The sequence below is a fragment of the Ammospiza nelsoni genome, chromosome 3, assembly GCF_027579445.1.
Source record: "Ammospiza nelsoni isolate bAmmNel1 chromosome 3, bAmmNel1.pri, whole genome shotgun sequence".
Lineage (NCBI taxonomy): Eukaryota > Metazoa > Chordata > Aves > Passeriformes > Passerellidae > Ammospiza > Ammospiza nelsoni.
This window is the reverse complement of record NC_080635.1, coordinates 14,615,866-14,630,873: the sequence shown is the minus strand read 5'-3', so window position 1 is coordinate 14,630,873 and position 15,008 is coordinate 14,615,866. Positions and strand designations below refer to the sequence as shown.

At 46.1% G+C, this 15,008-nt stretch overlaps 1 protein-coding gene across 1 annotated transcript in view; it reads right to left on the bottom strand.

The window, feature by feature from the left end:
* Positions 1-8,208: 8,208 nt before the first annotated feature.
* The window catches only part of SHLD1 (shieldin complex subunit 1), a 34,258-nt gene continuing 27,458 nt past the window's right edge, over positions 8,209-15,008 (bottom strand). Inside the window, exon 4 of the mRNA XM_059469177.1 lies at positions 8,209-9,713. Within this exon, the coding sequence (XP_059325160.1) occupies positions 9,196-9,713 (518 nt within the window). The 3' untranslated portion in view covers positions 8,209-9,195. The remainder of the gene's footprint in view (positions 9,714-15,008) is intronic.

Sequence of the window (15,008 nt, the reverse complement as noted above, 5' to 3'; positions counted from 1 at the left end):
AGGAAGCAGAATTCCAGCTCCATTTGAAGCCTGCTTCAGGAGACAGCCAGGAGGAGACACCTTGCTCACCTTGCATTCAGTTTGCAATTTCTGCAAAGTAACACAACCCAGTCACCAGGCCATGGAAGACAAACCACCTGCAACACCTCCCAATGTCCCTCCTGCATGCTATGTACTGCCTATGCCAGCCCCATCCCCACAGGCAGCTGCTTCTTTGGGAATCTCCAGTCTTGGCTTTGGGAAGTCAAGAGCCTGTTTCAAAAGACTGACAAATTTCCCTGGCTCCAAGGCCCCCTTATCCTCCTCTGTCTGTGTGAGGATTCAGATTGGCCTCAACCTCTTCAGCTGCTCGTGAGAAAGAATTTTAAGTGAAGCATTTGCCTTTTATGTATTCTCTGCTTCTGCAGGCATATAAATAGCATGTTTTGCCATCAGTTACATCAGGGTCTGCATGGGAGCACCTTCACACCTTCAGATTTGATGAGGTTCAAGGTGACAAAGATTTGCAAATGTTGTAGGAGGCCTGTGACAGGAGTAGGGACAGAAGTGGAGTATATCCAACTCTGTCTTCAGGGTAGGATTCCAAAACAGGATCCCACAGACTCTTCTGCCAGCACTGGAAAACCAGAGCATCCAAGCATCTTGCCCACAGTTAATTAATTAAGTCAGCCTCTGTTCTCAAAGCAGTGTCACTTCACGTGGACTTTTACAGCCAGGTATCAGCTGGGGTGAGTTTCTCTGCAGATCAGGAGAGAGCTGTGACTGCACTAAATCAGGATTACTGCAGGCAAAGGCACATTTCATTTGATCACTGTGAGTGGCACACCCCAACCTCCTTTCTCAGATGTGTCAGTACTCTGACTGCAGTGACATCCACGCCTGGCAATGTTGTGACAATCTACTGCTCTATGAATAAACACTATTTATCCTGTGGGATTCTCTCAAATACAAATGCTTTAGAAAATTACACATTTGGCTCATACTAGAAGCTGAAACTTCAAAGGATGACAAGCAATTTCTGTGCCTGAGCTCCTTCTAAATTGAGAGGAGACTGCATGAGGAAAATGAGGATTGCTCTTCTAATTAGGTGTGCTAGTGGGGATTATCTTCATTCTTACATGCCAATTAGTTTTCATGGCATTAAAATACTGCAGCCCATTTCATGAACAAACTCATTTCTTTCATTCAGGAGGTGCTGAGAGGATGGGTCTGGAGAAAGACAATTGCACCTAAAGGCCACCATCTATGCAGCTTCCCTAACAGAACCAAAATCCTTTCAGAAACCTTGCCATATGCAATGCTCATTGTAACATAAGGGATGGTGGAGCTGCACAGCTGACACATTTTTGGGTCCTTCTTGCACAAAAGTAGAACAGGACTGTCACCACCTGTGGCCTTAGCACATGGTACCAGTGCCCAGCAAGCTGAGCTGCAGCTGAGACCCTGTGTGGTACAGATGGGTGATTTCTGCAGCATGGGCAAATATCTTTTTTTAGTTTTCTGTATTTATATAGCACCTCACACTGTGGGTTTTATTCATGCCAATACACTTAGGCAGTGCAGAAAAAGCTGCTAGAAACTGACTTCCAGTCTTTAGTGTCAAAAGACTTTCTTCATTAAAAATCCAAAGTATTTTTGCTTGAGAACCTTAAAAGTTCAGTCCAACTCTTCCTGAATTGTCTTTCTTAGTATTCTTAAAAAAACAAATTTTCTTCACTTGTAACCCTCTTCTTTTCCATGCAGGACCCTTCTAGCTCCTGTTTTTCAGTGATGTATCTATTCCACAGAAATGAGGTCAAATATTGTATGGCCTAACTGAAAAGAGGTTTAAAATAAGCCTACAAGGGATGTCATAACTATTGAGTGGTATGAAAAATACATGTACAGACCCTGGTGTGGTCCTCTGGAAAAAGCCCTGTGCTACCTGATAGAAGTCCTCAGGGCTTCTGGATACACTCACAGGCTGCAGAATGAAAGAAAAGAAACCACCAAACCCAAAACAAAGCCAAGGACAAAACAGAGGTGAGACAGGGAAGACCAAGTATAAACACAACCATTTATCCAACATCCCAGGTTTTCCACAGAACATTTTCCCATATACTGCTCACACACCTCTCTTCCTCCCCAGTCATCCTTCTCTCTGTTAGATCAGATGGCAGAAAACTGGATTGTGCTGCAATACAAAAATAAGTTTTAAATGATAGATAGACAGATAGATGATAGATAGATAGATAGATAGATAGATAGATAGATAGATAGATAGATAGATAGATAGATAGATAGGAGGAAAGGAAGGAGGGGAGGAAAGGAAAGGGAAAGAGAAAGGGAAAGGAAAGGGGAAAATACTTTGGAGCCTAGGGGCAATTTTTCCATACTGCAGTCAGCATGAAGTGCCACTTCCTAGCTCCTTCCCTAGTTAGCAACTTGCTGGCATTGCTTGCTCCAGGCAGGAAATGCAAGTGAGCTCCTGCAATTCCACAGGTAAATGTCTCCATGGGACAGATGACACTGATGGGAACCAACAGGCACATTTCCTCCTAGAAGAGAAAGTTGGAATTTGCCTAATAATGTGAGCACCATTGGCATTTTTAGTCACAAGACTTCATTTTTTCTGAGCTGCCACTCCTCACCTGATTGTCTGTCCAAAAATGATGTGCTGGACTCCAAGTCCAAAGTGACCACTCCAGAGGAACTGGCCATCAAGATAAGATGCAGCTTTTGGATCTGAGCAGGGGCACAAGCAGCCCTGACATGATTGCTCATGGCTTTATAAATTGGGCTATGACTAAACCTTCTCCCAGCCTCAGCTGTCATCAAATTGCTTTGCTGACAACAGAAGCAACCTCTGCAGCCCTGGGTGCCTCCTCCTCTGCCAGGGGGAAAGTGAGGGCACCCAACACCCCCTGACCAGACAGGAGTCCTGGACAATAACAGCGCCCAAAAGCTGCCCCACATCTCTCTGGGCTGCCTTTTGGAGGATTAGCATCACTGCAGGACAGCAGTTCTCAGGCAGTTGATGCTCAGAGAGCAGCTGGAGCATCTCTCCCTGCAGGCTGGGCACAGCTGAGCTGCACACCCAGGTGCTGCCCCAAAGAAAACCCTTCATGAAACAACCCCTGCCAATGCCCCCTGCCCTTTTTCCACTCACACTGGGTAATTAACCTCCTTGGTAAACTTTGAGGCTTCTGTAGGAGAATAAAAAACAGGATAGAAATTTCTTTCAGCAAGCAAAATGTGGACACTTAAGCCTTTGTATTTTGAGTACTGCTTGTCATTAAGCAAAAATTACTTTATTAGTTGCCTTTGCACTGCAAATAATTACATTTAGGCCATTAAATTTCCCCATTCAGTGTTTCTGCCTGCTTTTTGTCAACTGTGCATGTTCCATTTAATATTTAAAGACTGGGGCACTACTCTGGCTTATTTAGTAATTAATTTCTTTAAATATTTATAGCACTTTGACTCTCAGCAAGGGTTCTGTTTGGTAAGAACAATACTGTTCTGTGCTTGATAGTGTCATGGAAATTTCAGAGGCAAATTTCCATTTTGGAGCATAAAAACATATAGATTTCTGCAATAGACTGTAATGATTTCAGAGTAAAGTTTTTATTACTGAACAATGTATGTGCTAAAAAAATAATCCAATTATGCTCTTGCAGATAATTGCAGACTGAAAACACAGAGTTGAGAGATCTATTTTATGACAGCAGTATTTGCACAGCAAAAGGAATCCCCCAAGAAATTTTCCATCACCTTTTTCTGAATCGCCACTGGCACAAAGAACAAAACCCAATTGCAAAAAAAGCCTAGGAAAGAGAGAGCACAACCTGCAAAATGCAGGAGGATATTTTGGTAGCATCTTTTCCCCTTAGAATATCCTTTTCCTTTTGCATACCCCGATTTTAAGACTTTTAGGCCCTTTGTGTGAAATGCTGTGTGCTTATCAAAAAACCTTAAAAGGCTTAAACTTAAAGGCAGCCTTGGGAAATGAAAATAGCAGGAAGATGCTCCATCTGTGTAAATTTGTCTAGTAACCCTGATGGTGGGAATGTGATCCAAACAGGAAAAGAGATTCTGCTACCCTGGATGTAAGAAAGACCAAGCCACAGTGGGTGGCTTTGCCAGCACTCAGATGAGGCACACTGAGCCTGACTTTTTTTGGGAAAAATCAGCTGCAGAATCACCCCATGGGAAAGGGAACAGGAGGAAGGGCACAGGAATCAGTCTGATGCTTGTCCAGCACACCTTGCATTTTCAGCCTAATGCACTGCTGCCTTTGGAAAGCCTCCCCCAGCCCTCAAAACAGCACTCTGTCTCCTCATGCCAGAAGGACTTTCTTCCCTACTAATTCACGTGCAAGCAGGCTATTCTGGAACACCAGACAAGCAGCATGAACAGTCCCAGAGACAGAACCCAGCCCTGGCACTTGCCTGCACTCACACCTTTATCATGTGGCACTCAGCCTGTCCCAGGCACCAGCCAGACTCAGGGAAGATGCAAAAACCAGGACCAAAACCAAGCTGGCCTCACAGAACACGTGCTGAGCTGCTTCTTAAACAGGGGGGGCTGGACCACAGATGCAAAATCTCTATTATTGTTTGAGCTCTAATTGCAGGGTTTTGAGGGAAATTGCTGTTAGAGATGTGGTGTAAGTGCCCTCTGCCCTTCCACTCTTTCTTTGAAGCTCTCAGATACCCAAAACAAGCTGCTGGCAACTTAGAAAAAACTAATTGGTGGAAGTCACACTGAAAATATGTTGCAGGGCACAGCATCCCCACCTCAGCATCCTTAATTACAGAATCACTCTGTTTCTCTGGCCAGGAGGTGCTGATTTTAGCACCCATTTAGCACCATTCCTGGCTCATCTCTCACAGCAGTGCAGGTAACACTGGAAAGTGACACCTGCCTAAGGCTGACATTTCCCACTACAGGAACCTACCTTCCAATGCAAGTGAAAGTTTGTTTGCCTTGTACTGAGGGTGAAATCTTCTATGATAGTTGTTCTTTCATTACAAGACTTTCCCTCCCAAGTCCCAGCATCTGCAAACAAACAGGCAAATGCAATTTTAAAAAAGGTTTGACCTTTCAGCCACAAGTTTTCTGGCTTTGGTTAGCTCCAGCTATTGCTTTAATCACATCTTATTATTTCATGCCCTGTGTGCTATGTGCCAGATTTTACTTTTAAGGAAGAAATGCTGGCATATGCTGTTGCCTAATCGATGTGTGGGGGAAAGTAGTCATTAGGGAAAGCCTACAGAACAGGGTATTTTTAACATGAACTTCTGTGTTGTGGGAAAACATATGCCCCACACAAAATCACCAATGCTCAGTAATGGAATAGCCACATTTACACAGGATGCACACTGCCTGTCTTATGGCAGTTTTAACAACATGTGTCCTGATACATCCAGGCACACCAAAGCACCTTAAACTCCTGGGGGAAAATCCCCTGGGGTGTAAACAGCCCTGGCTCCATTCACTTCACTGAGCCAGCTCAGGGCTTGCTGCAGCACCTGTGGCAGGAGCTCAGCTCTCCCTGGCTGCTCTGGGCTGCAGGACTGGGTAGGTCGCTGGCATGAATCAGCACCTCCCACCAGCAGCCGAGTGGGAGGGAAAATAAAAACGCAGTCGGAGCGAGCAGCAGAGAGGCCATTGATACCAAACGTCCTGGAGCAGCTCCCAGGCAGGGAATGCCTGAACAGCAGCAGCACTCAGCAAGGATGGCACAAGAGCTTGGATCAGGCATTCATGGCAGGGAGTAGAAGCAAACTCAGCCTGCCAGAGCTGGTCCTGGCTGAGCCCCGGGGCCACTCCAGTGGCTGCAGGGCATGGGCAGGGCTCAGTGCCTGCAGCAGCTCCCTCACCCTCTGACACACCCCTCTGGGGATGCTGGCCCAGCTCAGGGGCCCAACACCCACCCCAAAGCACACACACACCTCTAACAGACCCTGGCTGGGATGTGGATCTGGGCTGGGCAGCAGGGAAACCCTTGGGCCAAGGCAAATCCTCACCATGCCCTGTGTTCCTCCTACTTGGCAATGGGGAATCAATTTTGGCCTTGCTTGTCCTACCTTATGGGACTGATTCCCCATCTTTTACTCCACTTACACACTTTGCTTAGGATCTTGTGGGATCTGGCATACCCAGAGCCCTGAAAGCTGGTGTAGGTTTTCAGGTGTTGCTCTAAGTCAGGCTCAGAGAGCTGCTCCTTGGCTGTGAGCCTTGAACAAACAGAAGGAAACCCCCCCTTGCATTTGTTCTGCAGTGTGAGCCCCCAAATGCCTTTGCTAAAGCAGCCTCCACACACACACAGGGAGATGAACAGAGGTGCCAGCAGCTGGCTTTGCCAGCACAGGTGAGAACCACCAGTGCTGGGGAGGCAGGGACAGCTGAAACCACACAAGTGTCAAAACTAAGTCAAGTGCAAGCCAGGGAGAGAGGAAGGCACTTCACCTCCCAGGAATAAACTCAGTTTCTCAGATTAGTGCACAGGCTGGGGGGAAATGGGCAGAACATGGGACATTTCTCTGAGGGCTTCATACCACTCCTGGTACTTGCCATAAAAAAGACTGTTTTTTTTTACCTTGAGGAAGCCATGGACAGTCATACCCACGGCCCACTGGAAGTGAGCAGTGCACAGAGCTGCAGCATTCCTGATTCTGAGGGGTGCAAACTTCTCAAAAGACTGCATGTTTCAGCAGCACAGAGATTACCATGTCCTCTGCAAGATGCCAGACAAGATTTGTAGATGAGTCATAATCCAAATTTTTCAGCTGCATCCAGTCTGTTCTGCCTACGTTAGTCCTTAAAATTGAACAGTTTCATGCTCTCCTCTGCCAGTATCTCTCTTCATGCTCTTCCAGCAGCCACCTTTTCTCTGTTTTGTCATTCTGAGCTTCTTTTCTCTTCCATCAAAACCCAGTAGGGATGTCTCAAACATCAGTAGCAGCAGGTCTCTCTTGAAGAGCAGGAACTTCCTATTTTTCTACAAGCTTTCTTTGTGAAAATTGAATGTCTTTGGCTTTTATTTTTACATTAAAATATTTTTTAAAAGTTTGAATAGGAGACCAGATGGTTTTCAAGCTAACCTAAAGCACTGACCAATTCATCAACAAACCAAAAACAGCAATTGAAGGGATTCAGATGCAGACCTCTGATTTCTCCATCTCTCTCTTCATGGGAGCTTACTTCCCTTAAAATGGCAGTTAAGAGGCTTTGCACAGCAGCTAATTTAACTGTGTGGAACAGCATAAACAGTGGCAAAGACTAAAAGCAACAACATGTGATTTACAATGAAGATCTTCCTTGTTCCCTGCACATCCTCAGCAGTATCTCCCTACATCTGTCAAACCTGTGCCCTTGTGGCTGTGACAGATCTGTGGGGTTAAGCAGTGTGAGCTGGCAGAGGGGCCATGATGTTACTGTCATTACTGACAGCACACTCAGGAGCATGCTTGCTTTTGCCAGCTGTAGCTGTGGCTAAACTAGCTGATATTACCATTCTCTATAGTTTTTGCCAGCAGGATGCTTTCATCTGGATTTTGATACACAAGAACCTGTGGGTTTGTTTGCTACTACAGAAATGATGCTGCATCCCCACCTCTTTTTTTCCCCTTAGCACCATTAACTTGAGTAATGCTGGGGGAGCTGCTGAAGGTCTGCTCCAATATTCTGTGTGCCCTCCAGCACTTGTACAACACCTCTGCCATAAAAGCAAGCAAGCAACACAAAGAGCAGGACCACCACAAAGCTAAATGTATTGGTTCCATGATGACTCAGGGACAGGAAACTAAACCCAGGCACTTCCAATATAAATCTATTTGCAAAGAGAAATTAAACCAAGTCCTAAGACTTTGGCCATAACTTGCAGCCAGCTGGGCCCCCTCCTGCTCTGACTGAAGGCAGCAGCCAAATTTCCATTGCCTTTGCTGAAAACACCTGCAGAGCACAGCAGCTGTGCCAATCTGCCAGGGGCAGCAAGGCAGGAATAGCAGCCCCATGTGGGACTGCAGCAGGGAATGTGACACGCAGGAACACAAACACCCACTCTGAGATCTGGCCACTGTGGACAGGGAGTGGGTGAGAGGCTTGCAGCTGGGCTGGCAGGACATCAAATACCAAAACTGGTGTGAGCCCTGTGGCTGTACTGGAGCAACCACACTGATGGTGACCTTTGAGACCCCAACCACCCTTTCTGTCCTTCTCCCTTGCCCATCTGCTGTCATCTTTAACACATCTCTGGCACTCTGTGCTTCCTTGCTCACACCCACGCTGCAGAATGGCCTCCCCAGCCAGCAAACAACATCACTACAGCAAACTGCTCTTCAGTCCACAGGCCAGGGGGTGGAAAACATGCACAAAGACATTTATCTGCCTGGCAGAGGCAGTAAAGCAACAAAGAAGTCACCGAGCTGGGAGGCTTCTGAGAGAGAAACCTTAAGTGTCTGTGTGGGCTCATTGCTCTGTTGCTGACTGACATCAGCCTCTTTGGGCTCAGAGAGATCCATTTCATTTTAAAGGGAACTTTCCCCCAGGGATCTCATTAGCACCACCATGAAAGACAGAAAGGAAGGGAAGGTTGTTGGGGGAGGTAATGGTGAGGAGGTAAATAGGACAGAAGCACTGTCAGAGAGCATACCCAGAGCTGTATTTTCTCTTTCTCATGCACACACACGCTTTTTCTGTCAGAAAAACTCACTTGGCATTGCAGTAATGAACTGTGGGGTTATATGTCTGTAGGTAAAAACACAGAGCTAACAGGCACCCTGTGGAGACAAATATTCAAACAAAATCTTAACTTTCCCTCTGCAGGGCTGGAGCACACCATGCCAAGGTCATTCAAACATTCTGTTCTTGCCAACAGCACTGGACAGCAATGCTCACCCAGGGGCTGAATTTGGGCTGGACCACTGTTACCCTGGGGTAAGGATGCAGGCCAATTTAAAAGCCTGGTAGGTATAAATTATCATGTTTGATGTCCCAGCAACAAACACTGCATCAGTCAACACATCCCAGGCAGTTACACAGGTGCTCCTAAAGCAGTGCTGCCCTTCAGAGAGCAAGGTGTGGGTGAAACCCTCCATGGAGCAGCTGCTGCTGAAGGTGGTGCTTGGAGAACAATGTCTGTCCAAGAAATTTCACCTCTTTCTGGAGTGAAAGCAAAGCCTCCATGACACAAACAAAGCAGTGTCTTGCTCACTTCTCGTGTGACACATCAGGGCTACGTTCTGCCTGTGTTTGTTCCAAGAGGAACTGCAAGACATCATCTGAGAGTCCGGGTGTCCTCCTCCTGTTTTCCAACAAGACTTCTCCTTCAGCTGGCTTTGAGAAGCAAGCAGAGGGGGGGTGGTTTGGAAAGATCTTACATCCATCTCTGTTCAAGACCAGCTGTGCCATTTGCAGGCATCGTGACACGTATTTTGTCCCATCTTTTTGCTCCAGCTCTGAAATCTTCTGTGACAGACACCGTGAGGCAGCCTCGTAGGTTGGATCCTCTCTCTCTGGCTGCTTTCTGCAATACATTTTGTAGAAGCCATCCAGAGAGTCCCTGATGCTAGGATCTTCTGCACCATCATGTTCATGCATCCATGAGAGCACATCATTAGGTTCAGAGGGCTCACACAGCCCTGCTTTTAGGTAACAGCTCACGTTTGCTTCCTGAGGGCCTTCAGCAGAACCGGCTGCAGGAGCTGCAGATGATGGATTGCTCTCTCCTGCAAGCAGAGGATCAATGAAATTCATTAGTCACCAGGTCATCCCTGTGGCAAAGCCTTTTTCTGTCCCCCTCCCACTGCAGTCTGGCACACAGGCTCTTTGCATGAGCAAACCAAGTGCTGCTCTGAACACAGCTGGGCTGCCCCAGGGCCTTCCTGCACAGGTTGGTGTAAGATGGGCTGATCTGGGCACCTCACAGTTGTCCCAGCCTTGACACTGCAGTGACCGGACCTACTTGGTGGTACAGATCTCCTGGCTCCTCTCAGTTACACTTCCAAAGAGGTGGAAATTGGGCTCTGCTGCTCCTGGAGATGACAGCTGATCCACAAGGAAGTCTGGTTTGCAGCTGAGACACTTCTGCATCTGTTTCAGTTTTTTCCCTCATCCCTGGGTCTAATCCTTATTTTTAATAGTTCTCAACTTTACTCCAGCACAATGTGCAGTCCTGACCTCCAGCTTTCAGCCAGATTCACAGCCTCCAAACCAGCACTGTTCTGGTGACTGCATGGAGTTTCAGAATGAGGACTGCAAAGGGGGACTCTGTGCTTCCCCACGAAATCCCACTTTTACAGCCTCGCTGCACTAAATGCTCTCCCCGCACCCTGATGGAATTTTTATGGATAAAATCAATGCAAAGGCCAAGGATTTGTTCTTGCCTAGCTCTTCTCCTCCTTCCTTGCTGACCCACATCTCTGGATAACAGGGCTGTGGTTTTCTCTTGCTTCACAGCAATCAAGGGGATGCTTTGCACTAATTAACATAGCACAACAGGGACACTCGGCATTGATAAGACCAGGACAATCAGCCAGCTTCTAGGAGGAAGAAATTCCACAAAGAGACCTTGAATTGGGCCAGGCAGTGCCTCTGACTGCAATCTCATCTCCAAGCCCACTGCACCAGACCGTGTGCCAAGCACCTGAGTCACCGACAAGGAAATTTTCCAGGGCTCAGCCAGAGGTTGCACAGCCGTCATCTGCAAGTTACATAAGCAGGATGCAGGCAGTCAGAAAATAGCTTGGTCTTTTCTAATTCCGTGAGATGTGAAGCAGAGTGCAGTCCTTCATTCTGGTAGGAGACCATGTTCAAAGGGAGTCTCAGTGTGGTGGCAGAAGGCTGTTTTTCTCTCCTGGTACAGAGAGCCACCCTTCCCTTCCTAAGCAGGGGTTCATTAACGTGAAATTAAGCTGTCTGTGCAGACACGCTGTACCTCATCTCTTTCTTCCTGTCCCTACTTCCCATCTTTGATCTTTCTTCCCAATTGTAGTTCATCTCTGATTATGCAATTTTAAATAGAACTTTCCCTCCCCTTGCAGTGTCACTTCCAATGCAGTACAAAGAAAAGCTTGGTGGCCTTCTTTTAGCAGTGAGCTCTGGCATCAGCATAGCAGAACAGAGAATGGGTCCATTTATCCTCAGTAACCCCTCAGCCCATGCTAGGTTAGAACTGAAGCCTCTTGCATCTCTGATAATTCAATCAAGTGGCAACGGGACTCCAGTGCCACTGGACTGTGGCAATTGCAGACCCCTGGGCTGTGTTGGCCTTTTGCTACCTCCTGCTCACAGCCACATTTTGTGACAGAGCAGCAGCTGCCTCCACTACACACACCAAGCCTCCATGACTCGGGAAAAGAAAAATTCTGTTGGTTTCATGTTTTCAGGGGAGACTTCAGCAATGCTGCTTTGCCTCTCTCCTACCATCTAAGTTTGGGTATTAGGAAAAATAACTCCACAGAAAGGGTTGCCAGGCACTGGAACAGGCTGCCCAGGGAAGTGGCTGAGTCACCAACTCTGGAGGTGTTTAAACAACATGTAGATGTGGCACTTGGGGACATGGTTCAGTGGTGGACTTGGCAGCGTGAGGTTTATGGTTGGACTCAATGTTTTTAAAGGTCTTTTCCAACTTCAGAGATTTACTGCTTTTTATTCCACAGTCAGTATGGCCCACAAAGCTGACATCCTTATGCTGAAGCACAACCCACCACAGAAGTGACCAGCAAGTGTCTCAGGGGTATATTCTGGAGTGTGATTAGTCAGAACATATTTCATCATCATTATTATTATTGTGAGAACAGTTTTCTTTCAGTTACTGCTTCAGATTTATGCATCTCTATTTCCCAACAGTAGGCCCTATCCTCCTAGTGGATTACTTTTCCAGCGAAGTCTTCTTAAGGCAAGATAGCCAACAGGGCTGGATGTCCCAGCCCTGGAGTGTTCAAAGCCAGGCTGGATGAGGCCTTGAGCAGCCTGATCTAGGGGGAGGTGTCCCTATCCATGGCAGGGGTTGGGACTATATGGTTTTTAAGGTCCATTCCAACCCCTCAGCACTCTATGATTCTATGACACGAAAAGTTGGATGCAGAATTCCCAGAACCAATCTATACCTCACAAAGTGCTGCCTTTCCTCAGCTTTCTTGACAATTTCCCAATACATTCTCAAACTGTGTGCCAAGACTGATGTTTGAGAATACACCCCAACCTTTTCCTGCCTAAAAGTTACCAGTTAAGGTAGACACCCTTCCTTGATACCCTCTAAAGAGCTGGTGCTGCTGTTGAAAGGTACAAATCTCCTGAATGATTTATAAACCACAGGCAACAAGCACAGCAACAGGATGCCTGCAGGGTCTAGAAAGAGCCTCTCAGCTGGAGCACACAAGCACAGGTTGTTGGCCAGCAAACGTGCTGCTAAAGGCAAAGACAGCATTCAACTCATCAATCCCTTTGCCTCTCCATGCACATGCACCCCTCAGAAAATCTGGGATTCTCTCATAACACACAGCAGGGCTGCTTCAAAGCCCAGACCTTTCTGGCCACCTCTCAGCAGCAGGAAAATGTAGTTTTATAAATGCCTTTGTAAAATCCTTCCATGCAAACTTAACAACACAGCTGTCACACACCCTTGTGTTGGCTTGACCCAACACCTACAGGGGTCAAGGCAAAGATGAGCAAGGCTGAAAACTCTCACTTCTCTGCCTGCAATAGGATTTCATCACTAGAGAATCTGGCTCATTATTTTTAGCTATTTTCACTCATTTTTACTACCAAGTATTAAAGGGGGAAAAAAAGCACCAATAGAAAAGCCCCAAAAAACTGAAACAGTCATTATTAATGTCTATTTCATTCTCACATGATGGATAATCATGAGTAAGAATGTATATTATTGTATATTATTTCATCTGTTCCTCCACTCCATGCTAATTGAAGTTCAGCATTTGCAACTAATTAGTAAAAGAGCTGGGGGCAGATAAAAGGATAGATATTCTCGTGTTTATAAACCTGCTGATGAAAATTTAAAAGCTCCATCTGGTACAAGCACATAACCCTACTGCCTGAAGCACAAAACCAAATCCTGCTTTGAACCTGGGCCACTTTCAGTGAGGCAACAATGCAGCAATATTATTAGTTGCACTTACAGAAAATGTAGCTGTTTGAGTTTCTGTATAACTCTGTTCAAGCACAGTGAAGTTCTCACAGATTGCTTTATTTCTCTTATCCTACCAGCCTGTCAGGATCTACCTGGGGTGACTGCAATCATGCACAGGAAAGGGTCTGTGGCTGCCATGAAGTGCAGTAACAACAGAAAAGTAAACACAGATGCTGTCCCTGAGAGTTTCTCCAGCTCTCACCCTGCTCTTAGACAATCCCTCCTTGTCCTTCCATCAGACATGTCCATATGGCATGGGAAAGCTCAAGGAGAGGTGATCCTACTTGGACTAGAGCAGAGCTGCCAACTGACCCAAACCTGTGCCTGTTCAGGGCTGCATCCATCTGCACAGGGGCTGAGAACAGGTCCCATGCTGCAGCTGAGCTCCCTACAGGTATGGAGCACTTGAGACACATGATGCATAGAAAAGCATCTTTTTGCTTTTTTTTTTCTTTCCACCTGGCTCCTTTCCAGTGGGAGTGCATGTATCACCATGGGAGTGCAATTCCTCTCTGCTCAGGGAAGAAAGAAGAAATTTTAGGAGAATTTGGCAGGAGCTCTTTCTACCCCAATCTCACAAAGCACTTTAGCCTGCCAGTAATCACACACCTGAGTACTCAGAAATTGCAAATCTAGACATTTGAGGACCAAATTCTATTGCTCTTGCTTGCATTAAGAACATTTCCTCTGATTACAACAGTTAAATGTGTGAGCTGCTGATCCCATTCCTTTACATGAGCCGAAATATATTTGCACTATAGGATTTTTATTACCACATTTAAATTGCAATAGCACCAAAAAGACAAGTACCAAGAAAATAAGTATAAATACTGCACAAACACTTATCACATTGAGTAAATGACAGATCCTAATGCCTTTTGGTGTACAGGACTGAATAATTGTAGAGATTACAATATCTCTGCCTTGCAGAAAACAGCTGTTGACTTCTTGGGCAAAGGGAAAATGAAATTTCTGATGACATTATCATTCAAAAAGACTGTTATAAGCAAAGTAAATTTGTTCCTTGTGGGTATTTAAATTGTGAACTGAAAGTGAAAATAAGAATATAATAAGCCTTGCTACTTTGCTGTCTCCCTGGTGCCACACAAACCAGCTTTCTCCCTTTGTCATCTACAGTAGGCTGCAGCTCACAAGATGGGATCTGTGAGACTCTGCTTTACACATGACATAACCAGCTATATTCTTCATCTTCCAGCCCACAGGAGTGGCACATGTGGCTGTGTCTGACTCTGAGTGCTGGCCAAGAGCTCTGCTAATGCCAGCTGCTCTGACAGGAGACCTGGAGAAAGTGAAAGTGGGCAAAAGGCAGGAAAATGGGAGGAATTTGGGGATTGGAGCAGAAAAGGGAGACAGTGACAGAGGAATAGCACTGGCTATGGCCCAGTACTGAGGCAGGCTCTCTGCTTTTTTTCTTCTTTCTGCTGCACATTTGTGGTGTGAAAAGTTGTGGGGGGGATTCAATTTGCGTGGAATGAGACGTAAGCGGTTATTTTAGGGAAGCATAAAAACTCTTCCCTTTCAGTCTAACCCCCTTAGGAATCTGAAATTCAAGAAAAATAAAAAGGCTAGCAAATAGTAAAGTGCTCTTGAAATGCAATATGCAGGCAGAGTGCATTCCCCTAGACACTCTTGGAAATGTCACAGTGGTATTAAACCCTGCTCTGCTCTGAGGGCTCACATCCGACGCCCGCTGCGCTGAGCTTTTAATACAGCTGGGAAACTCAGCTCAATGAAAGCTTTCACTGCTTAAACACACTGAATTTAATAAACCACAGGGAAAGTCAGCTGCAATATGAACTACAAATTAACACTTCTTATCTTCTGAAGGCCAAGAGATAAACACCACTGCCAC